Source organism: Urocampus carinirostris, chromosome 9 (genome assembly GCF_059441175.1).
Source record: "Urocampus carinirostris isolate Australia breed hairy pipefish chromosome 9, RoL_Ucar_1.0, whole genome shotgun sequence".
Classification (NCBI taxonomy): domain Eukaryota; kingdom Metazoa; phylum Chordata; class Actinopteri; order Syngnathiformes; family Syngnathidae; genus Urocampus; species Urocampus carinirostris.
The window spans coordinates 38,639,100-38,666,786 of NC_142357.1; the positions used below are offsets into that span (position 1 = coordinate 38,639,100).

The 27,687-nt window shown below is 36.6% G+C and overlaps 1 protein-coding gene across 1 annotated transcript in view; it reads left to right on the forward strand.

The window, feature by feature from the left end:
* Nucleotides 1–26,526, forward strand: part of apbb2a (amyloid beta precursor protein binding family B member 2a) — a 49,198-nt gene extending 22,672 nt beyond the window's left edge. Inside the window, exons 9-14 of the mRNA XM_088343772.1 lie at nucleotides 13,292–13,406; nucleotides 17,045–17,120; nucleotides 23,100–23,180; nucleotides 23,269–23,384; nucleotides 24,909–25,091; nucleotides 25,158–26,526. Of these exons, the coding sequence (XP_088199898.1) occupies nucleotides 13,292–13,406; nucleotides 17,045–17,120; nucleotides 23,100–23,180; nucleotides 23,269–23,384; nucleotides 24,909–25,091; nucleotides 25,158–25,340 (754 nt within the window). The 3' untranslated portion in view covers nucleotides 25,341–26,526. The remainder of the gene's footprint in view (nucleotides 1–13,291; nucleotides 13,407–17,044; nucleotides 17,121–23,099; nucleotides 23,181–23,268; nucleotides 23,385–24,908; nucleotides 25,092–25,157) is intronic.
* The last annotated feature ends 1,161 nt before the right edge of the window (nucleotides 26,527–27,687 follow it).

Below are 27,687 nucleotides of genomic sequence, written 5' to 3' on the forward strand. Positions count from 1 at the left end.
TCGAGATAAAAACAGATCGTAGCGGGAGACGAACAGGAACAAAAAAACAGGACAGGCGAAAAAGGGCTTGCCGTGTAAAAACAGAGATTCGCAGACGGTCCGACAAAAGGGGACTGACAGGACAGAGTTTAAATACTGACAGGGAGCCAATCCGTCAACAAGCTGCAGCTGGCGCCACACAGGCGGGGCCAATTGGGCGCCATGGCAACCGTGACAGTTGCAAGGTTTTTGGTTCATTTACAATGCAGAGTCAACACATGTTATTGTTGTGATAATAAAATACAGTATTTTTCGCACTAAAATAATAATAAGGATAGTAATCATTTATCCTTATTATTATCATTTTAACAATAATGATTTTACTCAAAAAAAGATTAAATTAAATTGTAAAATAAGAAACCAATACTTTTAAAAAAGCAAAACTTAATATTGCACTGGCTGACACCATCTTCTGGCTGAAATCGTCATTGCAGCTCCTTTGGTTGCTCGTGCAAATATGTGAAATTTTTAGATGCGCTTAAATAAACTATTCCTTTTTCATCTTTTTGGGGGGCTTGGTTTGGCATTTGGACTGCACTTCAACCAGTCCTTTTCTTACGGTCACCATTTTCATCCTAGAATTAAAAAAACGCAAGCATGTGCCTGAAATCACATTCCTCTTCCCCACCCCCCTGTTTCCATTCCTTCAGTGTAATGTACACTGTGACCAGGAGACTGAGGGTAAAAGTAAAATAAAATCAGACAGGTGCGGTGGAAAAAATATAAATTAAGGCTCTTTGAACTCAGTTGGGCACATTAACACATAAGTACTAGAGAAAATATTTAATTTTAAACTTTTTAAGAACACCTCAAACCATGCCATCCCATCACCTTTAAATTATATTAACGTAAAATTCTGTTGGCAGATAATATTTCAAATTTGACTATATTCATAACTTTTTTCTAGTATTGTTACTAGTAAAAAAAACAATGGCACATATTCGAGCATTATTTTTAGCGTTTTACGAAAGTTATTTCATGAAATAATACTCCTAAAGGTATTATAGTTTTTTTGGGGGGTCAACAGTAAATTTGTGAAATGAAAAAAAAAACAGCAGGATAAAAAATTATTTACACAAAAAATGTATATTTTAAGTATATATTACATTTTTTTTATACTTTTTGCATTTATCTAATACAGATTTTGAATTATTATTTATTTCATTTTAATCAATTGATTTTATAATTCGCTTTTATGTACTGAAATTAGAACTTTGGTAATTGTTTTAACTTTTTTTCTTTACTATATTTATGTATATTATTTTATCATTAATATCTTTAATAAGTTTCTTCATTTAAAAAAGGATATTTTTAATAATTGTCTGTTATTTTTGTTATTTTTAATTTTGTTTTAGATTATTGTATTCATTCATATTCTATTTCTATACTAATATATATATATATATAAAATGGGGGATTTGAATTTTTGTTACTGATTTTCTTTTTTACATTTTAACTAAGTTTTGAATCTGATTCTTTTATTTTTGTATTCCTTTTTCTTTATTTATGTAGACAATTTTGTGGTTTTCACTTTTGATTCTTATTTTTCATTTTTATTGCTTTCTATTTTTATCAATTTTTTTAATTAATTTTGACATTTTATCCATTTATTTGTATGTATAGTTTTGAATATTGTTTTTGTTCACTCATCTACTATGTATATAAGGTTGTTGTTTTTTCATTTTTGATACATAGTTTTGTTATGGTTTATTGATTTTATCATGTGTTAGTAATTATTTATTTAGTTAATTCTGCATTTATATTCATTTATTTTTATGTTACGTTTTAAATCTTGTTTTTGTAATTTTGTGTTTATGATATTTATCAATATGATTTTGTTGTTTTACTTTCAGATTTTTAATTTTGTGTTAAAGGAACAGTGGCTAATATTTAGAGCCTCCTAGTGGTACAAAAAACATGCATTCTGTAATAAAATATTGATTTGAATACCAGGAAAATATCCTATTATACTATTATATCAATGTTAATTTTTATTTAAAAAAAATCCTAAATCGAGAAATGTGTATTTCCTTTACACATTGGAATCCACCCATAGGTTCCCCCATGTTTGTTCGGCATCCAGCCGCTATGCTGTGATTTGTGGCACATGCCCTTTCTCGCAACAGACTACACATTGCCATCTAGTGGTCAAATAGTACGCACTGGGGCTTTAAGCTTGTGAAGGATTTTTGGGAAAATGTTGGGATTTTCAATGAAAATGTGTATTTTTTCATAGTTATGTTTTGCTACGTTATAACATGAACAGGTTTGTAATTACCTCTAGGTGCCACAGGATGGCGACCAATATTTCTTATTAAAAGAGTTCCTCAACTCACTTCAAATCGTCGGCTTCAATATAAAACCATAGCTGTGTGTATATATATATACCGTAAATTCCGGACTATAGAGCGCACCTGATTATAAGCCGCACCCACCACATTTAGAGAGGAAAACCGATTTGTACATACACAAGCCGCACCTGTATATAAGCCGCATGCGCCCACATTTAAACATGTAACACAAACACAAAATTAACCCAAACCCGACTTCAAGTCCCGCGATTGAAACTAAATGTCCTTCATCACGGTCTAAAAATCCGGCCGGCAAAATGAACGGAAAATGATACCGGTACTTAAGGTTTGATGCAGACCTGCGGAGTCCAGGTCCCGTTGAAAGTAATCCAAGGAAAAAAGTGTATATGTCCAAAGGTAAGGTTGGGAAAAATATATCAGATGAACACATTTACTCACGCAACTCCCTTTTCTTTAACCAACTTTTTACCCCCTCTTCTTTCCTTGTCTGTCCCTCACCTATAGCGGTCCCTACTTAAACTCCGCACCCCGCGTTTGTTCCGCCCCTCATTTTTGGTTCACCCGTTCAAATCAGAATAAGTGTCTAAAAAAAATACAAATAAATACATTACAAAAATATACAGTTGCAAATACATATTATACATGGGTTACACATATTTACAAAGAAAGACGGTACACCGAGAGAGTTTTCAAAGCTTTAATAATAATAATATAGCTTTGACAGGGCAGTTAATGGTAGCACCACTCGAGCGCCGCTAGTGGCCGTTAGAAAAGTTACATAAATTGGCCGCATCACTGAATAAGCCGCAGGGTTGAAAGTTAGGGAAAAAAGTAGCGGCTTACAGTCTGGAATTTACGGTATATATATATATATATATATATATATATATATATAATATATATTTTTTTTTTCTTTGCATTTAAAACACGAATATAGTCACTAAAACAGATCCACTTATCCTAAACATTTGACACTATTTAACCTTAAACAATTCACCGGTTCACACGAGCGAACGCTTAGCATGAAACGCGCATTAGTGCGGCGGCAGCAAACGAGGACAAAGCGTAATTGCGGGCGCACGGCGAGCGAGCTTTTTGGAATCACTTTTGCTCAAAATCTCTTCTCCCTCCCACGTTCTCTTTATCTCTTTCCATCAAACGTGCTCGTGCACCCTCGTCATTCGTGCACGCACTTTCCCAAGCGGTTTGATGTGAAACCATGAAGTGTGCAGAGAACAGCAGGACATTATCTTACTCGCTCTTTCACGCCTACCCACAATCCCTCTCGTCTCCCCCCCGATGCTGTAAAATATGCAAGGGAATATGACGAGTGTTGACATGCGTGTGCCTCCCGGCTTGTTGCCGCACCCTTCCCTACTTACCACAACGCACCCCCCTTTTTTGCAGGATTCAGGTCATAAAGTGTGTGTGGGTGTGAACACCACATTTTATTATATATTAAATATTTACAAGATAAAGAAAGATGAGAACAATTTTAGAAATCAATATTTGGAACATTTCATATCTCAGTGTCCTTAAACTAAGGCTGCAACTAACGCTATAATAATAATAATAATCTGTGAATCAGTTGATTATTTTTTTAATGAATGAGATTTTTTTAAAACAAATTTTATATTCCTCCTCTTTATCAAAATATTTAGGTGTTGGGCAGATGGATTAGTGTACAAAACAACAGAAAATTGAATGATATAAAACTAAAGAATTCAAGTGTCTGCCAAATAACATGAATACTTACGTATGCAATACACCTACAAATATTTAAAATACTCTTTTCCTAGCACTATATTCAAAGATCGTGTATTATTTGGACTTATCATACAAAAGAAAAATGAAGAATGGTCAGTTAAATCCTTTTTTTTTAAATAATAATAATAAAAATGGTCTCAAGGCACTCTGCTGGACAAAAGTGGTACTACCCCAACATCACAACGAAATTCAATGCTCTCTTATTTCTATTGATTTAACATGCTTAGTGCTTCGTAGATCGCGCAACACAACAAACTGATGATGAAATTAGTTGCTCGTGCTGTTAAGCATCGTTTTCAATCGATTGTAATGATTCGTTGTTGCAGCCCTACCTAAAACTTGAAGACCTTATTTAAGAAACATGAAAGGATTCTCCTTTGTGGGCTTCATCTGGCCCCCGGGCCGTGAGTTTTGTATCTATGGGTTGTACAAACATGTTGGTGTCCTCTAGTTGTATTTTGGTTTTAAGACTAATATTAAAATGAGTTACTTGGGGACTTATGCCTTTCTTGGTAGCGATAAAACCGTGAGTATTCCTTTTATCTATTTCAAAGATGAATTATGAAGTTGTTTTCTAATTTCCTATGTTTGATCTTAGGTGTAAGAAATTAATTTTAAATAAATGAACAAAGAACGCAATAGGAACAAATGAAGAAGGAATAAAAAATACAAACAGACAAAAGTGAACATACGCAGGAATCAAAAATACAAATGAAAGAACAGAAGTATGAACGATAATATGATTGAACGAGCGCACTAAGAAAAGTACATGTGAAATTATAAACAACAGTATAAACTAACAAAATTACTAATAAGTACATACAGAAATACAAACGAATGAAAGTACAAATGAACAAACGAATGAAAGTACTAAAGAAAATACTAATGAAAGAACTTATAGAAATACAAAACAACTGAAGAATGAACGAAATAATGAAAGTACAAACGAATGACGGCAATAACCGAAGTACGTAAAATACTAAAGAATGAATGTATGTGTAGGGGCCAGAACGGAGACAGGACCCGCTTCCGTGCGTTTCTCTTAGTTTTATTGGGAAGAAGGGAAAGGATAGTACACACGATCCGTATTTTGCTGGTCGCAGGTAGCTCACATGCGGAAGTGGTATTTCCGTGGCGAGCGATGGCAGTGTCGAGAGCGGAAAAAACAGGCCAGTAAAATTTGTGGTCGAGATCAGAAAAAGTGTCTGAGCAAACAGACTGTAACCAGAACAGGAGAGAGTCCGGGTCGAAAAGCTTGCCTAACATGAGCTGAGGTTCGCAGACGGACTGACAACCGGTGACAGAAAGACGGGGGTTTAAAAAGTGACAGGGAGCCAATCAGCGTCCAAAGCAGTTGGCGCCAAAGGAGCAGGCACAGGTGCCCCACATCAGTAATCATGACAGAATAAACAAACCGAAATATAAATGAGGTACAAAAGTACGACTGAAAGTGTAATTGAACAAACGAATGAACAAAGAGCCCAAAATTGATCAAACAAGAGTAAGAATGTACAAACGGGCGAACGAATGAAAGTGTAAATTCATGTTCTAATCAGGTACAAACAAAAGTTACAAACAAATAACCGAATGAAAGTAGTAACAAAATAACAGATGTTTAAAGAAATATGCAAAACAAAGAACAGGAGTATGAAAAGAGTACAAACAAACAAAGGTACGAACAAAGTAACGGAAAAACGTAAGTAAGAACAAACGACAAAATGTAAGTACGGATGAAAGAACTAACAAAAATTAACTAAAGCACGATAGTACCAAATAATGAAGTGATTAATGAGAAAACAAACAAAAGAATGAAAGTACATAAAAACAATAGTAGGAACAAACGGGAAAACATACCGTATGCAAGCTAAAGCAAAAGAACGAATGGAGGAACAAAGATGCAAACAAGAGAACAAAGTAAAAACAAACGAAAATTGCAAAAAGTACAAACTTCCAAATCTGTAGAAAAATGCTAAATTTCAGCATGAATCTTAACACATTATAATAAATAAGAACTCTCAATCGCCAAAATAATTTTAGCATCAAAGTTATTTTTCCCTCTCGGGTGCCACACTATACGACATTTTATACTATTTATTTGTTATTTTATGACTGTGCTACTGACCACCTACTGTGGCGTTCATTACGTTTAGTCGATTAACATTGAGCGAAACGCTTGTGAATAATTCACCATGTTGCGGCAGGGTATCATAATAATAACCGTAAAGTAACTCCGATTTATACTGCGCCTTTCAAGGGAGCCGTTTAGGGTGCGCACATGCTTCCGGCATTAAAAAAACTGTAAATACAACCGAAGATATTTAGACATTTAGCAAGGATAAACATCAAATTCTAGTTAAGACTTCTCTGCTAGCTTTCTATGGAAGCCAAAAATAAAATAATTAAAACTTACCTAGAAATAAACATTTAGCTCAAGGTTACTGTGTAATATGAGATAAGCGACCAGTAGTCATATCGGCCATGCCTACTTGTGTTTACCAGAATCTTAAGAATTTTACGAAAATCATGAAAATTTCGCTACCTGTCAATCTAAGACCATTAAGACGAACTAGCTATCAGTTTAAAGAGGTTAAGAAAAGTTAACTAGCTATCAACCTAATAGTGTCATGATTTGCCAATTGCCCTCACCTGCGCTCACTTGTTCAGCCCCAGCTGCCACTCGTTCCCAATTAGTCCTCCTATGTAAACACGTCATTCTCGTTCACTCCTGGTCAGTCCGTCTGCGAACCTCAGCGCATGCTAGGCAAGCACTTTTGACACTGGCTCCCGTTTTGATCCTGACCTGTTTCCTGTAACGATTCCCGGTCCAAACTTCGTTCTCTGTCCCGGCTGCCCGTATCCTGATTGTTTCCTGTATTGATCCCCGATCCAAGCTCCCTTCTCCTGTTCTGGCTACCCGTATCATGATTCTGTTTCTTGTATCGATCCCCGATCGAAGCTCCCTTCTCCTGTCCCGGCTACCCATATCCTGACTGATTCCCATATTGATCCCTGATCCGAGCTCCGTTCTTCTGTCCTGGCTACCCGTATCCTGATTCTATTTCCTGTGTCAATCCCCGACCCAAGTTCTGCTCTTCTGTCCCGGCTACCCATATCCTGCCCGATTCTGTTTCTTGTATCGATCCCCGATTCCTGGCTTCCCACTTGTTCCGATCTCCGACCACGCTCCGTCTCCCGTCCCGGCTGCCCGACTTGTTCCGATCTCCGACCACGCTTCGTTCGCCAGGGCTTCCCACTCCTCCTCCCCAGCGAGCACCAGATTGCTGTCATTTTCCTCTTGCCCTGACTTCCCCGATCCCTTAATAAAGCATTGTGTGAAAAGTTACGCATTTACTGGCCGTGACAAGTAGAACTAAAACCAGCTAGCGAGCTATCAATCAAAGACAGTTAAAACAAGCTAACTAGCTATTAATCTAAAATGTTCACAATAATTATTTCGCAAGCTACCAACTTTGAATAATTATATCACACTATCTATCTATTAATTTACGATGGTTAAGGAAGATACAGTAGCGATCAACCGAAAATAATTAAAACCATCTAGCGAGCTATCAATCGAAGACAGTTAAGATAAGACGGCCTTCAATCTAAGATAGTTAAAACAAGCTAGCTAGCTATCAATCTAAGATATTTACAATAATGTATGATAACTGTAATAACTTTGCACGCCACCAACCTCAAATATTAAAACAAGCTATCTATCTATTAATCCAAGATAGTTAAGGGGATATAGCTATAAATCTAAGATAGTTATAACAAGCCAGCTAGCTATCAATGTATAAAAATTCAAAGAAGCTAACTATCTAAGATCATTAAAAGGAGCAAACTACTGTAGCTATCAAGCTAACACGGAAATGTACTTCATTATAAAGTAAATACGTTAAATAAAATCCTAGAATCCCCCAAAAATTGGTTAAAGCAATAGTAGATAATTTATAATAATTACACTTTTTTTTAAAGAAAAGCTACATTTCATAGTTTTTATTTCAAAAATGAGTTTTTACTTCATTTTGGCACTCTTGAGCTTCCATCATGGATTTTGCGGAAGAATGACTTGAGTTGTCAATCAAACTAAAGGAGGCGGGGCTAAAGAACATAGAATGTTCTAGAATTCTAAGGTACTAGCAAAGGCTCCATCCACCAAGTTGTGTTTTAAACCACGTTAATTGAATTAAATAAGTCATTCTAAAAAGTAGAATGTTTCTTAAAATAAAAAATGCTAATTATTGTTTTAGTATGACATTTTAATTTAATATATTTTAAGGAATATTCAATACATGTAAGTAAAGTTGAAAATAATTAGCCACATTAAATTACTGTTATTTAGACAATATGTTTTTAATTTCAAAAGTGCATTCTCTTGATTTTGGGCTTCCATAGCAAACTCCAATTGCAGGGGAAAGTGCTGTCATGTCCGCTTTTGTGAACAAATAAACTCTCGGCTTTATCACCTCCCTTTTTATTCGAATTTTTATCGCTTGGTTTTACATTCCATCGGAGTGAACTGCCACTGCCGGCGCTTTTGTTTCGCACTTATATCGCCGACCGGGGTTTGCGTTTACTTCAATCCTTTCTTTGCAGTTGTATATGCGCGTCTTTTTTTTAATTAGGCCATTGAAAATGTGAGAAAAGCTTTTTAGTTTGTGGGAACATTGTCAGAAGACAAATTAATTGCCACTTAAGAGAGAAACTGCTATCTATCTCTATCTGTAAATAGATCTATAGATAGTTAAGCTAGCTAGCTATCATTCTAAAATACTTTGTACAAGCAAAGATAGCTAGACCAATAGATAGATCTATCGCTAGATAGCGATAGATCTATAGCTAGATAGATCAATAGATGGATAGATAAATATATCTATAGATACATCTGTAGAGAGATAAATCTATAGAGAGGTAGATCTAGAGATAGATCTATAGAAAGATGGATCTAGAGATAGATCTATAGAGAGGTGGATCTAGAGATAGAAATACACAGAGAGAGAGAGATCTATAGTGAGATCTATAGAGAGATGGCTCTACAGATAGGTTCAAGTCATTTTTATTTGTTTAGCCCTTTATCACACAGAGTCTCAAAGGGCTGCTGATCTATAAATAGATCTAGAGAGAGAGAAATCTATAGAGAGGTAGATCTAGAAATGGATCTAGAGATAGAAATACAGAGAGAGAGAGATCTATAGAGAGCTCAATCTATAGATCGATCTATAGATAGATAGATCTAGAGAGAGATAGATCTATAGTTAGGTAGATGTAGAGATAGATCTATAGAGAGATAGATCTAGAGATAGAAATATATATAAAGAGAGAGATCTATAAATAGATAGGTGCTTGAGATAAACCAGCTAATTGTCAGTTTAAGATAGTTAAAATATGCTAGCTAAATTTTAATTTAGGTTCATTCTGATAGTTTAGCTGGCTATCAATTAAATATAGTTAAAATACTTTCACTTGCTATCAATCCAAGACAATTAAAACAAGCTAGCTAACTAGCTATTTATGAGCATGACAAATCCTTGACTGAATGTATGAATTGATTTTCTCCTTCTTTTCCTCTTTTTTACTCCCATTCCTTTCAACCTCTGCTTCTTGGGAATCAGAGAAAGGTAAGTTTACATACATATATAGGATTACTATCAATTGCGTATCAGTTAGTAATGATGTGGATTTCTTGATAATCGGAAGCTTCATTTCTGTGGTTATCATGTTTTTGCACTTCTCTATTTAGCATCACTGCAAGCCTTGGAACCCATTGTGTATAAATACTGTACCAAAAAATACAGTGTTGTATTGCTAACTCACAAAGTGAACAAACAGAAAGGCATAGTGGAAAGTAGTTCAGCCAATAGTCGTATAATGGGACACATGTCATAAAAAGGGTAAAAAAAACAAAAAAGTAATCATTCCATACCGTGTAGTAAATTTTTACCATTTTAGACTCATAGCTATCTAGTTTGCCTGAACTATCTCAGCTTGATTACTACCAAGCTTGTTTCAATTTTTTTACGTTTTTCGGGATGCAAAATCATTTCTTGTTGATGTTGTATAGTGGGGGAAAGCTGTAAAGCGGGGCCTAAAAGAAAAACCATATACATTTTAGCTTATCCTAACTGTCTTGGATTGAAAAGTAGCTAGTTTTTTAGATTAATGACTAGCTTGCATATTTAACCATCTTAGACTCACAGCTAGCTAGTTTGTCTAAACTATCTCAGATTACCAGCTCAGTAGCCTAGATGGTAGTGTGCCCGCTTTGAGACTGGGAGGTCGCTGGTTCGCGCCTCGGCCGAGTCATACCTAATTGGTAAAATGGCGGCGCCCTCTGTTGGCTGCGGCTGCATCGGCTCGCTTACAACGGGTCAGGTATATCGACATTTCGTTCTGTGTACATTGTTACAAAGAATGACAATACAAAAGGATATTATTATTATTGCTTACTAGCAAGCTTGTCTTAATTTTTTTTAAATTTTTGGGGATAGTATAGTGGGGTGAAAGCTGTAAAGCGGGGCCTAATAATAGGAAAAACCGTATACATTTTAGCTTATCCTAACCGTCTTAATTTGAAAGGTAGTTAGTTCTTTAAGATTTATGACTAGCTAGCATATTTTAATCATTTTATACTCACAGCTAGCTAGTTTGTTTGCACTATCTCAGCTTGATGGCTAGCAAGCTTGTCTTAAGGCAGGGATGCCTTATCCCGGGGTATCCTGAATAACAATGCCCCGTCGCTCGTTTTTTCAACTTTACTGTTATAGACAAGAAGTCAATGGAAGATAAAGCCGCTTTTAAAAGTCTAATGGGATAAATAGATTTCAAATGGATATTATTTTTCTTCTTGAACAGCTCCAGGAAAAGATATCTGTATGGAAGATGTAGGGCCACGAAAATGTGGAATATAAATTGGTTATTAACCCAATTTTGGGCAGAAATATAAACGGCCCCGAGGTGAAACCATTCATCTCAATATGCGATTACGCTCGCCAACAGGGAGTCGAAACCGTCGCCAGATCGAGAAAAAAAAAAAAAAAGTCTCGTAAATGCTCGAAAATGCCAGGAGGTGTTTTGCTATTAAAAAGTGCTAAATCTCTCCTCTCGAGCTGCATTCGGATGTTTATTTGTTTTCTTTTTTGGCGCGCTCTTAGTACGAATGTTAACTCGGTCGTGGACGTTAACTTCTCACCGTAAAGGAGATAAATGGCTAATGAACGAGACTTGCACACAATAAAGTCACTTTTATAAGGTCTTTTGATTCTTTGTAGTTTTCTCTTCGGGAAGTCGAGGAGAAATAAACACGTTTCGGCTTATGGTGACCTGAGCGTCCTTTCGCTGTTTTTAGGGATAAACAGTAACTGTTTTTACCATCTTAAAATGAAAACTATAAAGTCTGCCTATAGACACACCTAAAGCTATGTATTTTTTAAAACAATGCTTTATGTATCATTACTATCAATCTAAGGTAGTCAAAAAAAACAAGCTAGCTATCGACAGAAGATAATTAAAACAAGCTATCTAACCATCAATCTGAATAAATAAGATAAAGTAAATAGCAGGCAATTTATCACAGTTAGGATAAGCTAGCTGGCTTTCAACTTAAGGTAGTTAAACAAGCTAGCTAGCAGTCAATCGAAGATAGTTAAGATAAACTAGCTAGCTATCAAATTATGGTAATTACAGTAAGAGAAGTAAGCTAGCCATCAATCATTTTTTTAGCTTACCATCAATCTAAGATGATAAATACAAGCTAGTTAGCCATCAATCTAAGATAGTTAAGATAAACTAGATTGCTATCAATTTAAGATAATTAAGCGAAGTCAGCTAGCCAGCAATCTTTTTTTTTAGCTTACCATCAATCTTAGATGATGAAGACAATTTAGTTAGCCATCAATATAAGTTAGTTAAATTAAACTAGCTAGCTACCAATATAAGGTAGTTAAGAAAAGCTAGCAAGGTAGCTATTTCAAGCGATTAAGACAAGCTAGCTAGCCACCAATCTGAATACATAAGATAAACTAGATAGCAGGCAATTTAAGGCAATTAAGATAAGCTAGCTGGCTTTCAACTTAAGGTAGTTAAACAAATTAGCTAACCGTCAACCGAAGATAGTTAAGATAAACTAGCTAGCTATCAATTTAGGCTGATTACAGTAAGAGAAGTAAGCTAGCCATCAATAATTTTTTTAAGCTTACCATCAATCCAAGATGATAAATACAAGCTAGTTAGCCATCAATACAAGATGGTTAAGATAAACTAGTTTGCTATCAATTTAAGGTAATTAAGCGAAGTCAGCTAGCCAGCAATCTTTTTTTTTAGCTTACCATCAATCTTAGATGATGAAGACAATTTAGTTAGCCATCAATATAAGTTAGTTAAATTAAACTAGCTAGCTACCAATATAAGGTAGTTAAGAAAAGCTAGCTAGATAGTTATTTCAAGCAATTAAGACAAGCTAGCTGGCCACCAATCTGAATAAAGAAGATAAACTAGATAGCAGGCAATTTCAGGTACTTAAGGTAGTTAAACAAATTAGCTAGCCGTCAACCGAAGATAGTTAAGATAAACTAGCTAGCTATCAATTTAGGGTGATTACAGTAAGAGAAGTAAGCTTGCCATCAATTTTTTTTTTTAGCTTACCATCAATCTAAGATGATGAAGACAAGCTAGTTAGCCATGAATATCAGGTAGTTAGGAATAACTAGCTAGCTAACAATTTAAGGTAGTCAAAAAAAGCTAGCTAGCCACCAATCTGAGCTAATTAAAACAAGCTTGCGGTAGAGAGGAGACACAACCAAAATGTGCACAACTTTTGTAAAAATTAATAAACTATAATAAAATATATTCTAATGAGGAACAGAAATGCTTCAAATTTTTGTAACAAGTTGTGTTGGCTGATCATCGGGTCCTTTTTTTCTATCGGGCCGAAAACTGATGTCCTATATGTTTGTTATCGCATTAGATTAAATTGTATACCTTATTTATAATAAGCCAACTAGCGATCAATCTAGGATTGTTATGATCAACTAGCTAGCTAGCAAAATCACTTTTGCGGTTGAATATTTTGATTACGTTCGTAATCAGAGCGAGAAAACCTCCTCCAATGATGCCATGGCATGCGCTAATGTGTGTTTTCTTATTATCTATGTATTTATTTGTTTTGTTTGCAGGGACTTTGCCTACGTGGCAAGGGACAAGAACACGCGTGTGCTAAAGTGTCACGTGTTCCGATGTGATACGCCCGCCGCCGCCATCGCCACCAGTCTTCACGAAATCTGCTCCAAGGTAAAAAAGAAATTTGGAAAAACTCTTAATTCCCTTAGAAATTTAGCAAGAAAAAATAAATCACCTTTTTGCATTAAATTGATCCTTGTAAAAGATTTAGGGGGAAATAAAGTAATGAACAGGAAAAATAGGTTTTCAAACTTTGTTTTGAAAGAAGGTTAATAGTTTTATGCTGAAAAGATTTTATAATTACAAAAGAAAACGCAAATTAAATTGAGAAAAAGAAGTTTAAAAAATATTTGAATTCTTTTTTGAGTTTGAGTTAAATATATTCTTTCTTTATATATATATATATATATATATATATATATATATATATATATACATTTTTTATTCTATTTTTATTAAAATATTTCTTAATGAATTCTGAAGAATTGTTTCATCTGTTTTCTTTTTTATTTTACTGAAATTATGAAATTTCTTTTGATAAAATCCAAAAAGTATAATACTGTTTTTTAAATTCTTATTATTTATAAAATGTGAAATGCTTAAGAATTATTTTGTTGTTTTTCTTGTTATATTTTTGTATTCCAAAAGTATATACTCACCTTAAATTAACCAAAAGGAAAATAAGTAAAATACATTTTTTTGAAAAATATTTTAACTAGTTTTTGGAGAGAGAGAGAGGGAGAGAGAGAGAGAGAGAGAGCGAGCGAGAGAGCGAGAGAATATCATTTTTTATTATTTATTTTTTACCCCTCAATGTATCACAATTTAACAGTTTGAGATAATTAGAATATACTATTCCCATTTTTAGTTTTAGTTTAAGGTACACTGTGTACTATTTAAACACTACCTGTTACTGTATTTTGTAGTGCAACTGAAAATGAGTGCTACAAACCACAAGGAAGAATCACAACTATGGAGACTCTAAGCGACCAAAAAGCACAATTTTTCTTCTAATATTTGTGCACAGCCTTTTGCGAGATTTGGGTATTTTTGGACAATTACGTGCACAATTGTATCCCATTTATAAGATTAGTTCATGTATTTTTGCTTACCATCGAAATCAATTTGTAAAAAAAATGTTTTTAAACCGCTAAGAGTTGCTCAATAATACACACTGTCCCTTTAAATCAATACGCCAAAGAGTGCGTATGATACTGGTTTCAGAAAGTGAGCTGTGTCATCCAGAAAGGTTTTAAAAACTTTTGATATCATACTAGTAAAAACAAAATAATAAAAATTGTATTTTTCATTCGGTCACTGGCAACCTTAGATACCGCACTGCTGTTAAGTTTGATCTCTCTCATAAATAATGCAGACATCGATAGAAAAAAAACTCAGTGCTGCGTATCGTTTGTGCACATCTCTAACCCCCCCCTCTGCAGACCCACCGCACACCCTTTGATTAATGGCACTTATAATTACGCGGGAGTGCCTGGCATACAAAACGAGCGCGCCCACAACGATGAGGCGCTGCAGCAGGAGGGGAATAAAACATTTTGCGCAACTTCATAAAGACAAAGATCAATTATTATTAAATCTGCATTTTAAATACATATTTTTAGACTATTCCTTTTGAAGTTTGCTTTAAATAAAAAAAAACCAGCATGGATATTTTTATTAAAGTGTTTTATTTCTTCATTCTTGTATTTATTTGATCGTTTAATTTGATTTGTTGAATAAATGTTCTTTTTTTTCTTTTAAGATTTTATTCATTATTTTTATTTATTTTCATTTAATTGGTTGACCTTATTTCGTTTTAGGATTTTGTTTTAATATTTATTTATTTTAATGTATTTGTTTAATTATTTCATTTCAGTTTTTTTATTTCACAGCTTTTTCATTTAATATAAATTTTAATGTTTTCTTAAAAATAGATATTCAATTTAAAAAATATGTTATTATTTTAAATATTATTTTTTTCCTTACTTAACAGTATAAAAAAGGAAAATGATATTTAAAATAACCAAAAATATATCGAAAAAGGCTATTCACTTCTAGCAGAAATATGTTCTTTATCCTCTGTGAAGAACAGCTAATAAATCTGCACTTTTCATTTTAATTACATTTTTTATCAAGAAAGAACATAATACATATTACGGAAATTGCTTTGTTTTTAATTTAATTTAGTTTTATTTAGTTTTTAACTGATTGTGGTCACTAGCCTAGATGGTAAGGCGCCCGCTTTGAGACTGGGAGGTTCGGGTTCGCGCCCCGGCCGAGTCATTCCTAAGACTTAAAAAGTGGTCGGCGGCGCCCTCTCTTGGCTGCGGCTGCATCGGGTCAGATGCAATCGACATTTCGTTCTGTGTACATTGTTACACAGAATGACAATACAAGGAAATTATTATTATTATTATTACAGAATTAACCAGCAGGTGATGCTGGAGGTGTACTACCGGAATTAGTTTAAAATAGTCTAATTTATTTCAATATTATTCTGATGGAGCAAATCCCCTAAACATTATTGTTTATTTTTACTTTTAAATTATCAATTTTACAGTTCATTGATTTTGATAATAATTGATCCGAACAAAAGATGTGGACACAAGCAGAATGCACACAAAGCAATCTAAGATGTATTTATACATGGTAAGAAAAAAATATTTATACAAAGAAAACATTGCATCAAGACAAACTCGTGCGCTTTCACTTAACATGCGGGAAAGAGGGGAGGAATTCTCCTTTAAAGAAAACCTTTTTTCCCTTTTGTAGACTTATCTTTTGCTTCTAGAGCAAAGAGAGAGAGGTAGCCACAGGGCGATTTAGCCCCGTTGCAGCCTGGATTTGGGCTTCCCAATTATTTGATTGATTGATTGATTGAATGATCAATTGGCAATTTTACGCAATTAAGTAGATCTCCAGCATGAATCATGACGGCACACAAAGGCAAATCAATATGCTTTTCATTTCAAGTTAACCGTCTAAAGATTTAATTTTTTATTATACATCTGTCGATTCCGATCACGGGTTTGGGTACACTGGCAGTTCAGTTTATCAGGAAGTTTAGATAATCCAATGCTCCAAGAGGAAACAAAAACAAGAAAGGGGAAAAGAAAAGGTCTTGTGGGACGAGGTGTGAGTCTTTCAAAATTCCTTAGTGGCTGGAAAATAATTGGTAATGTATTTGTAGCAAGGGATTCCCCCTAAAAAATTAGTAAAGTAAGGAAAAATAAGGAAATATCCCAAAATCTATCAATATAAATGAAAATCATTTTTATGCAGGCGCAGGGTTTTTATCCTCTGTGAAGAATGACTAATATCTCTGAATTTTCATTTAAATTCAATTTTTAGAAAAATGAAATGCGTATTATGCAAAATAATTAGTAAAATAAGGAAAAATTATATTTAAAATGACCCAAGTAGTATCTACGAACAAAAAAATGAGTATTTATTATTACATAATTATTATTTCAGGTTTTTTTTTTTTAAATCTCTTGGTCATTTTAATGACTTAATCATTAAATAATTCAAGGAAATCTCACTCAAGGAATTTGAAATGTATTTTCTAACAAAGTTTTCCATGTTTGAGTAGTTAGATACTGTTAAAAGAATTGTTGCAGTTCATTTCCACATCGGCACAAACATACCCTGCTCACTCTGCTCATCTATGGTAAAAAAATGTCTCCTTTCTTTTGGATTTTCTCCTCTCACAAAGGTTTGTGCATTCTCTTCCTCTGTGTGTGGTCTAGATTATGGCTGAAAGGAAGAGTGCCAAAGCTGCAGCCGGCAGCTCCTCCCAGACTGGCTCTGATGTGCCACTACAAGGTGCATGCATGCAGGTTTATTCTTTGCAGGGAAAAACTGAATTTCTTAGCTGGGCGCTATGTTTACTACCACGCATTATAGTACACTTCCCTTATCGCTGTCTGCTATTCTGAGCTCTCACTAAATTGTTATTACCAGTGTCTGAAACTCATGAGAAAAAGTTAGCGGACACCAGGGCAGACAACTCTGAAAAGTTGCCTGCCCAGCCATAAAGTTGCCTGCCCAATTTTTCACAACTTGAAACGCAATAAGACGTCTCATCGCAAAAAAAAACATTGTTGCAAAGTATTAAGGATTGATAATCAGAATATATAACAGAACAACACTTTAAAATTAAGTTTATTATAAATCTACTTATAACATTCGTTGCATGTATATGACATCGCTGTTTTCCATCTGCCATCAGTTATGTACCTGTATTTACGCATCCTCATTCATGCAACGTCTGCTACAAGCCACGTGAACTCCTCTTTCCACGATGCTTTTAATGTACGTTTACGTTTTGTAGCATCATAAATTTTGTTAGCTTCTTTTGAATCTTTCTTGGGGTGAGGTTTTGGCTTAATTCCTAACCACTTATCCATTTTTTTGTGTTCTCTGTGCATCTACTCTGGAAAATGATATGCAAATACACGACCTTATAACGCTCGGGAAAGTCCGGAAGCACGAAGTTATTCGATGCAGGCTTCTGATTGGCTGCCGAGTATGCAAATTGCCAATCGAACCGAAACTCTAAAATTTCCAAATCGAACGAAGATTTCGAAATCGGAATAAAGCAAACGTTTGATTTGAAAGAAAAATCTTTCGGGTTTTATTTTTTTCTTCTTGAAAAAAGTTGTCGGCCACCTGGACGGAGACGTTTTGTAAGATGCACGCCCCGGGCGTCCGGGCAGACGTTATTTCAGACACTGTTATTGCACTGAAAAGTGGGTGGACATAATGTATCTAATCAGAAATGCTAGAAAAAAACATATTAAAATGTAATGTAGTAAAATTATCTACCACCAAAACTATTATTTGTTTCATGAGTAATTTTGCTTACATTTATTATTTTACCAGTTCTTAAAAATGCATTGAAATAAAAATAATACATACTGTCATGATTACCGATGTGATGCACCTGTGCCCGCCCCTTTGGCGGCAACCCCTCTGATTGGCTCCCTGTCCCTATTTAAACCCACTCCTTTCTGTCACCTGTGGTCAGTCCGTTTGCCAACCTCAGTTTACTCTAGGCAAGCCTTTTTCGACCCTGACTCCCACCTGTTTTTGCTTCCGTCTGTTCCTGGCTTCGACCGTTTTTTTGATCCTAACCACGTCTATTCTCCTCTCCTGGCTTTCGACTCATTTCCGACCCCGACCACGTTTTTGCTCTCCCGTCTGCGCTACTGACCCGTTCTTCCGTTCCCGATACCGCCATCGCTCGCCACGGAAGTCCCACTTACGTGTTCAGAGCGACCTGCTTCCCGCACCCAGCGATCACCGGATTGTGGGTGCAACCCTTTCCTTTTTTCCAATAAAACTGAGAGAAACGTAACGGAAGTGGGTCCTGTCTCCGTTCTGGTCCTGACCATAACATTAGAAAAAATACTAGAACTGCTAGAAAAAAATATCCTAAAAACAGATCAAATACAATTAAAATTTGTTTCTATTGTACTTTTCAAACAACATGTGTTTAAACTGTTTACCAACTAAACATCTATTTTTTAAAACAACAAACAAAAACTGCTCCAAAAATATTTTAAATATACAGTAAAACTATATACATGAATGTAAATGGTCTGCATTTATATAACGCTTTTCAAGTCACTGAAGACCTCCCAGAGCGCTTTACAATTTGCTTCACACTTACCCATTCACACACAGACTCACACACCGATAGCAGCGCCTGCTTATCGGGGGGCATTAGGGACAAAATTATGACTTGTTGTTTTAGGGTATAGAGTTGAAAAAGTTCAAAAGTTTGAAAAAGTTTCAGCCAACAAAATCATGATCTGTTTAATAAATGATTTTATAATAATTTAACAATAATTTAATAATTTATCAAATTTTACAAGATGAGCATTAAATCAAACTACGATCCTTAAAAAAAGAAAATAATAAATAAATAAAATAGAATAACGATATAATTTATTATTGTATGTCATTAACTAGATAAACAATTATGAACAGTGTATTGAAAATACTTCATCAAATTCTAGAAAACATTTGAAAGGGAAATTATCATTCATTTATTTTTTGATTTAGTAATCATTCTTTGTCACAAACCAGGAACGGAGACAGGACCCAAAAGCGTTCGTTTTACTCAGTTTTTATTACGAAAGAGAGCAGTGCTTGCATCCACGATCCGATGATCGTCGGTCACTGGAAGCAGATGGCAGGAACGCGGAAGTGGCACTTCCGTGTCGAGCGAGGATAGTCGTTGACAGCGAGAAAACAGGTCGATGGCCAGGACGGGGGAGCAAAACAGAAACGGGTCCAGAAACGATGTCGGCAACAGGAATCAGGCATGAAACAGGGCAAAACAGGTCGATGACCGGGACAGAGGAGCAAAAACAGAAACGGGTCCAGAAAAAGGTCGGCAACAGGTATCAGGCAGGAAAACAGGGCAGGATAATGTCGGAGAGTACAAAAGCTTGCCTCGCTGAGAGCATAGGTTCGCAGACGGTCTGACGGGTTCCTTTCGGAAGACGGGAGTTTGAAAAGAGTCCAACAGCCAATCAGGTCCCGTGGCTGTTGGCGCCAATCAGTAATCATGACATTTTATTTTCCTTTTTTATGTCACTATTTTCCGATCTTTTTCATAATTCAGTGTTTACTTTTTTATTTGTTCATTTATTTAATTATGTATTTATATATTTCACATTTGTGATTTTAATTTGTATATTTATCTATGTCATTTTTTACAACTTTTCCACACATTTCTTCCTCAACATTGATTCATGTATGTATTTATGTACCGTGTTTTCCAGACTACAAGTTGCACTGAAAAAAAAAAACTGCATAATACGGTGCACCTTATAGACTGGAAATATGGTAAATCAGGACTCCCTGATTACAATTTAATGTTTCTACATACGTTATTTACTCATAAGGGTTAGTTCATCCCGTTGTTGTTAATGTTAATGTTTCATAAAACAAGTTTTTTTTTAATTATTATTATTTTAATGCAACCCTTGCTCTTAATGCAGTTTTAATTTCCTTAATGTCCGGTGCACTTTATGTAATTATATTTATATCAGTTTCATTTCTAGCAAAAAACGCAGTCATAGATTCCCTTGACTAGCCTATAGCGCCGGTCTCGGCTGAGTTCCCGTCCAATGATGATGATGTCATCATAAATGGTCGCCTGGAGCTCCCGTCTCTGTCTCCCCGATGACCCGGAACGAAATAATCGCTCTGGAAAATAGATGGAAGCTTCTCCGCGGAGGTTCTCGTTCCCTTAGCTCAGACGGGAATGATGATGATGTCAGGTGGAATGTCCTCACTCTGTCCTCTGTTTGTCCCCGTGGTGCATTCAAGTGAGAGGGAAAAAAAGACGCTCTCCATCCTTGTGCTGACGGAAAGGAAATCTCTGTGAGAGTGAGGGGAAGACAGAGAAAATGCATTATTCCAAAAGGATTAAACAGAGTGGATAACAGAAATGAGCTCATGATGAATTAATAGCCTGGTGTGTTTATTATAGCGCCTCCTAGTTGTGAAAAAATACTTCATTTGATATAATAGTTCAAATAATAAGCAGAACACACGTATACTTGAGTTTAGTTTTTAAATTTTGGATTGATTTCAACAGCGACTTACTGCATACAGCTAAGCCCCAAATGTGATGGTGCCAGAGTCCAGTGATTCAGGCATCTTTGACTTTTTTTTCACTGTTTTGTTCTCTAGCCACTCTTGCCAGCCACTTGGCTGCAGTCAATGGCTCACCGCTAGCCATCATTGTTATATTTCACTGCTGCTTCTTTGTATTCAAGTTTCACTCGCCACCCAAGCAAAGATGATTGATTCCTGTGATTCAGGCATATTACACTTTTTCCCTGTTTCCTTCTCCAGCCGCTCATGTTAATCACTTGCAGGTTGTAGCTTGCCGCTAGCAGCTATTGTTATTGATAGCTGCCTTTAAACGAATACGGTATTGTTATTACAGGGCTTCTGTACGTGTTGGCTGCACACTAGGGCTTTAATTAGAGTTCACGTTCTTAAAATTTAGCATTTAAATTTTTTCCCACTCATTTTGATATTTAGTATAACATGTACAGATAAAATAAACGAATCTAGATAGATATATATTTACAGCATAGACCCAATTGTATTTTTTTGCCCAACGGCCAGAAAATGGGATGAGCCATTTTGCCACAGTTTCCTTCTCTAGCCACTCATCTCAGCCACTTAGCTGCACGCAATGGCTCGCTGCTAACTGCTATTGTTAGCTGTTTTGTGTAGATAAAGCTTGCTTTGTTCTTTAGTATCACTCAACTTATACATCTCTCCCTGCAAGTGAAGGTCATAGAGTCCCACTATACAGGAATCTGTCACTTGTCATTTTCAACTTTTTCCCACTGTTTCCTTCTTTAGCCACTACGCAAAGTAACGTCCATGATTCACTGTCCTGATGCTGTACAACTTCTGCTTTGCTTTTGACTTATTCCACTGGGCTTTTAGTCGCTTCTCCTGCTAGCTGCTAACGCCAACGCTAACCAACTCCTAGTATTGGCTCTTTTCAGCCGCTCCTGGAGTATCCAGGTGGCTGAGTTTTTGTCAGTGCAATATTCATGTCCTACCACTGGCTAATTTCCCACAAATGTATCTGAAATGTTGTCATTAAGTCCTGTGATCCAGGGATCTTCCACTTTTTTATCCCACTGTTTTCTTCTCGAGCCACTCATGTTAGTTTACCTTCATGTCCTGTCGCTGGCTGAAATTCATTCTTGTTTAGGCTTGAAAAATTGAAAGTAGGCCTCGCAAAACTGTTAAGTGGTATCCTTCTGTAGTGTGTCTTCTTTGAATACCTTCAGCTCCATCATGAGTGGCGTAGAAAGGATCCTGTCTGGAAATGTGCAAATATACTCCAACCCAATGTTCCCTCTAATTTTCCACGGGTCTGAGCGTTAACACAAAGTTGGTGAGCAACGCTTGAAACAACAGTGAGCAACAGCAATATCAAGTGTGGCAACTGAGTCATTAGTAGTATGATACACAACTATATTTAATCACATTTTTTAGTGGAAGTACAATGTTCGCAACAATATTGACTTGATATAATTGGAAATTATTTGAATGCAACACAAACTGTTTTTTTTCTTTTTTTTTTTACTCCTTTAAAAAAATCCCATTGTGTTTATTTTTTCCTAGCTGTTACTTTTTTTGTTCTCTATTTACTTTTTTCCTTTGTTTCTTTCTTTTCTTTTTTTTCCTGGCCTTTTTCTGATTTTTTTTCCTTCTTTTTCTCTTCCTTTTGTTTCTTTTTTTTCTCAACTTTTAACTACTTTTTCATTTTGGTATTATTTTCTTTTTTGGTCTATTCCCCCTTCCTTTAAATCATTTCGTGCATAATTTTACATAATATTGGGTCATATAGGGATGAAAGAAGGAAAAACAACCTGAAGAGCCGTTTAGGACCCGAATGAGCTGGTTCCTTTTAGTGAGCCGAGCCGAAGAAGCCGGTTCTCGAAAAACTGTACTGACTGTACTCAACTTCGTTCTACTTCGACCTTGACTTCAAAATACCGCATTTAAAAAACAACGTCAGGGGAATCCTTGTATTTTTAACTTCATGCACTGTAACTTTGACTTAATTTGCTTCTTAATTAGCAATTTCGAGCCCTGATTTTTGTGAGCTGGCTAGATTTTCTTGTGAGCGGGACAGCTTTGGGCAGTGCGCGATTGCGCACGTGTGCAGCTTAGAGGGAACATTGCTCCAACCTAGTTTGAACTAATCCAAATCGTTGTGATTAAAGGCCATTTTGTTTTCTTTCAACGCAGAATTTCCAATGCCAAAGACGGAGCTAGTACAGAAGTTCCACGTTTTCTATCTGGGGATGACGTCTGTGAATCGGCCCATCGGTACGATTAAACCGGCTCTTAAAAATGAAACGGTGCAATTCCAAAGGCAATCAATTTGACGTTCCCCTCGTGGGTCTGGCGTTTGCAGGTATGGACATCATCAACGGAGCCATCGACTGTCTGGTGTCCTCCACCGGAAAAGAGGACTGGACTCCGGTCGTCCTCAGCATTGCTGACACCACGCTGGCTGTTATCAAGGACAAGGCATGCTTTCTCTGTTATACGTGTTTTCATGGAGACTTTACTTTTGCATTTTGGGGGATTTGAAAGACATGGTTCTCACTTTAGATCCAGTAGCAAGGAACATTCACATCAATCTCGTATAACTTCACTTCTCTTTAGAACCTGTAATGACTGTGATAAACCAGAAATTGATTTGGAATTGATATGTTTTGTGTCAGGGGGTCAGGGTTTGGTTTGGGAGGGTATAGAGTCAAGTTTTTGGGTTAGGGTTAGGATTTGAGGGTTGGAGTTGGTTTAGTTTTGAGGTGAGTGTTAGAGGGTTGGGGTAAGCGTTAGAAGGTTATTAAGTGTTTTGGCTTGAGTTCAGGTTTAGGGATGAGGTCAGGATTTGAGAGTTTGGGATGGTTTGGGGTTAAGGTTGTTGTTAGGGTTAGAGGGTCAGGGTGGGGTTTAGGGTTTGAGTCAAGGGTTATGGATGAGGTTAGGATTTGAAGGTTGGTGTTGGGGTTCGGATTAGTGTTGGGGATAGGGCTTTGGGTTTGAGTTCAGGTTTAAGGATGAGGTTAAGTTTTGAGGGTTGGCGTTGGGTTAGGGTTTAGGGTTTGCATTTAGGGTAAGGGATAAGGTTAAGATTTGAAGGTTGGCGATGGGGTTTGGGTTGGTTTTGGTGATAGGGTTAAGGGCTTGAGCTTAGTGTAAGGGATGAGGTTAAATTTTGAGGGTTAGTGTAGGGTTAAGGTTTAGGGTAAAGGATAAGGTTAGGATTTGCAGGTTGGCGATGGGGTTTGGGTTGGTTTTGGTGATAGGGTTAGGGTTAAGGGTTTGAGCTTAGTGTAAGGGGTGAGGTTAAATTTTGAGGGTTAGTGTTTGGTTTGGGGTTACGGATTTGAAAGTTTGTGATGGGGTTAGGGTTGGTTTTGGTGATAGGGTTAGGGTTAAGGGTTTGAGCTTGGAGTTAGGGATGACATTAATTTTAAAGTTAGGGTTAAGGGTTTGAATTTAGGGTTAGGATTTGAGGATTATGAATGGGTTTAGTATTTGGGGTTTTGGATTAGGGCTAGAATTGGACAATTTGGGTTTGGCTCTAGGTTTAGGGTTTGAGTTTAGCGTTATGGTTGAGGTTAGCATTTGACGGTCTGGGTTGGGTTTGACGTTAGAATTTAGTGTTAGAATTAAAGGGTTAGGCTTATAGTTTAGGATTGGGGTTAGTAGTAGTAGGCTGGGGACAGGTTTAGAGGTTTGGGGTTTGTGTTAGCCTTAGGGTTTAGGGATGGGGTTAGAGGGTTACGGTTGGTGTTGGGCTTAGAATTGGGTTTTCGTTTAGGGATAGGTTTAGAGTGTAAGGGGTTGATGTTAGGGTTTAGACTTGGATTTAGTGTTAAGGGTTTGTGGGTTAGAGTTGGGGTTAGGCTTGGGGGTTAGGGCTTCAATTTAATGTTTAAATACGCAATTTGCAATTGTTTGAATTAATATTAATACCAAATTAAATGAGTTTCAATTCAAATATATATAGAAGCAGTACAAATAATGACTCTACCCATGCAGGAGGAGGAAAAGGAAGCATTAGTGGAGTGCCGCGTCCGTTTCTTGTCCTTCATGGGAGTGGGCCGGGACGTCCACACCTTCGCCTTCATCATGGACACTGGAAACCAGCACTTCCAGTGTCACGTCTTCTGGTGCGACCCCAACGCCGGATGCGTTTCCGAAGCCGTGCAGGCGGCCTGCGTGGTAAGATCCCATCGTCTTCTCGTGCATCCATCAAAATGTCTGATCGCTCCCTCTGCCTTTTCACAGTTACGCTACCAGAAATGTCTGGTGGCACGGCCGCCTTCGCAACGGGCGGGGTCCTCGTCCTCGTCCTCGCCCAACCCCGATTCCGTGAGCCGGCGAGTTAGCACTAGCGTCAAACGAGGCGTCCAGTCGCTCATAGACACTTTGAAAACAAAGAAACAAACGGCCGAAGTCCCTCAGCAATGACCCTCACTCGAGCACAGCATTTCCTCACGTTGCTGTGGTAACCGGTGATGTGTATACCGTATTTATCCGTGTATGACGCGCACTCCAGCATAACATGCACCCCTCATTTTTTATCAACAATCGGTATAAAATTTCACTTTTTCTCCGCTCAAATTCAGCATTTCTCTTGTCTTTTAGTAATGGAACAGTGGTTCTGGAATTTTGAGTTAACTTTTAATCGATTAATCAAGCAATTAATCACAGGGTGCTTTTAACACTAAATCAAAACTGAGGACGTTCGTGATGTTCGACACCAGATTGATACCAATACCGATACTCAACTCTGGAGGAATGAAGATTACAGGAACCGATACCACATATCGATACCACCTTAACATTTATTATGTTGAAATTATACAGTAACAGAACAGTTGTTCTAGAATTTGGAATTAACTTTAATTCAACTAATAATGAATTTATTGCAGGGTTCTCCAAAAATTACATTAAAACTAATGATAAGGGATATCCGATAGCACATTTTTTTCAGACACTACACAACTCTTGAGTAGTCATAATATAGAAACCAATACCATATACCGATACCACAAAAAAGACATTTTGAAAGTAAGATCTTGAAGTCCCAACATAACTCTTATAACGCTGTATTTATTTGTGTGGCCATGATTACAATGATTTACGTAAACTATGAACACGATACCAACATAAAATAGATTTGTTTTCCTCATCATGCTTTCTTTGCACATATTTATATCTTTCTTTATATCTCTCTTCTGGTACCATGAATAAAAGTGATGTGATGATAAATTAAAATCGAATGTATTTACAGATGTCCTTTTTATCACGAGTGGTCTAATAGTGGGGGATTCGGGGCTCTTTGTTTGGGTTGGGATTTAGGGTTAGGGTTTAGAGTTAGAGTTTAAGGTTAGGGATGAGATTAGGATTTGAGGGTTAGCGTTGGTGTTGGGGTTTGAGGGTTAGGGGTTAGGATTAGGGTTTTAGTTAGGGTTTGAGGGTTAGGGTTGGTTTGGGTGTTAGGGCTAGAAGGTTGGGGTTTGGTATTAGGGTTTGAGTTTAGAGTTAGGGATGAGGTTGAGATTTGAAGGTTAGAGTTGGGTTTGGGGTTTTGATTTAGGGATAGGGTTAGGATTAGAGGGTTGGGATTTGGTTGGTCCTGGGGTTTAAATCTAGATTTAGGGTTGGTGTTGGGGTTAGAGGGTTAGGGGTTAGGGTTTAGAGTTAGGGATGATGTTGAGATTTGAGGGTCAGAGTTTGGTTTAGGGTTGGGGTTTTGGTTTATGGAGCGGGTTAGGATTAGAGTGTTGTGATTTGGTTGGTCCTGGGGTTTAAGTCTAGATTTAGGGTAGAGTTTAGCGTTAGGGTTGAGGTTACAGTTTAAAGGGTTAGGTGGGTAGGTTTTGGCGCTCTCACCATCATGACCCGGGTTTGATTCCCATTGGATCCAATGTTTTGCGATCGTAGTCGGAGACATTTTTCGACTGATCATTCATTGCACAAATACGGTAATGAACTACCGTAAAACCTTGTGTACAACACCCACCCAAACTTGAAGTTATTTCAATTTTTATTAAATGCTCATTATACATAAATAAATACGGTATATGTCAACCAACAGCACTCCGGAGGAAGAAAAATACAAAACGATCTCCTTTTGGAATTACTTTATAGTCATAAAAGGGGCGGGGTCACTAAAACCTCATACTGAGTCACCACAAACTTCACTTAAATGACTAGAAAATGGAAACGGAGGTTTAAAGTCCTCTGGGTAAATGATTGTCTTTAGTGATTGTTATAATCACGTACAGTAGACCCCCAGGATACAGCGGCCCCGTCTTATGACACTTTCCCTTTACGATGTAAAGGCATCAGATGTTTTCTTGGCCCCCTCTTTATGGCATTTTCCCCACTATACGTCAAGAAAAAATTAATTAAAGTGGCCAAAAACGTATAAAAATGTTTCTTAGATGCATGTCTGCTATTGGTCCACGTCATTTAATATGCTGATCCGCTATTCATTTTTTGTCACGGCATCACAAAAATGCCGATATATTATTGGCCAAATTATCTCCCACGATGCTTTTCTCTCATTCATCCCATGTGCTTCGTAAATACTTAGCGAGTTGGCAATATCATTCTGTATTTGTCATCTTGTATTTATTAGCTATGGGTCCCAATCTTTGCATTGGTGCTAAAGGAGGTAGCAAAAACATGATAAAAATTGGAACGAAGCTTGTGATAAGCAAGAAATATGAAGAAGGCACACTAATTGTTTCCCTGCCTCGCTAGATTGCATGGCTATAACCAGTCGACAATCATGACAAATATTAGA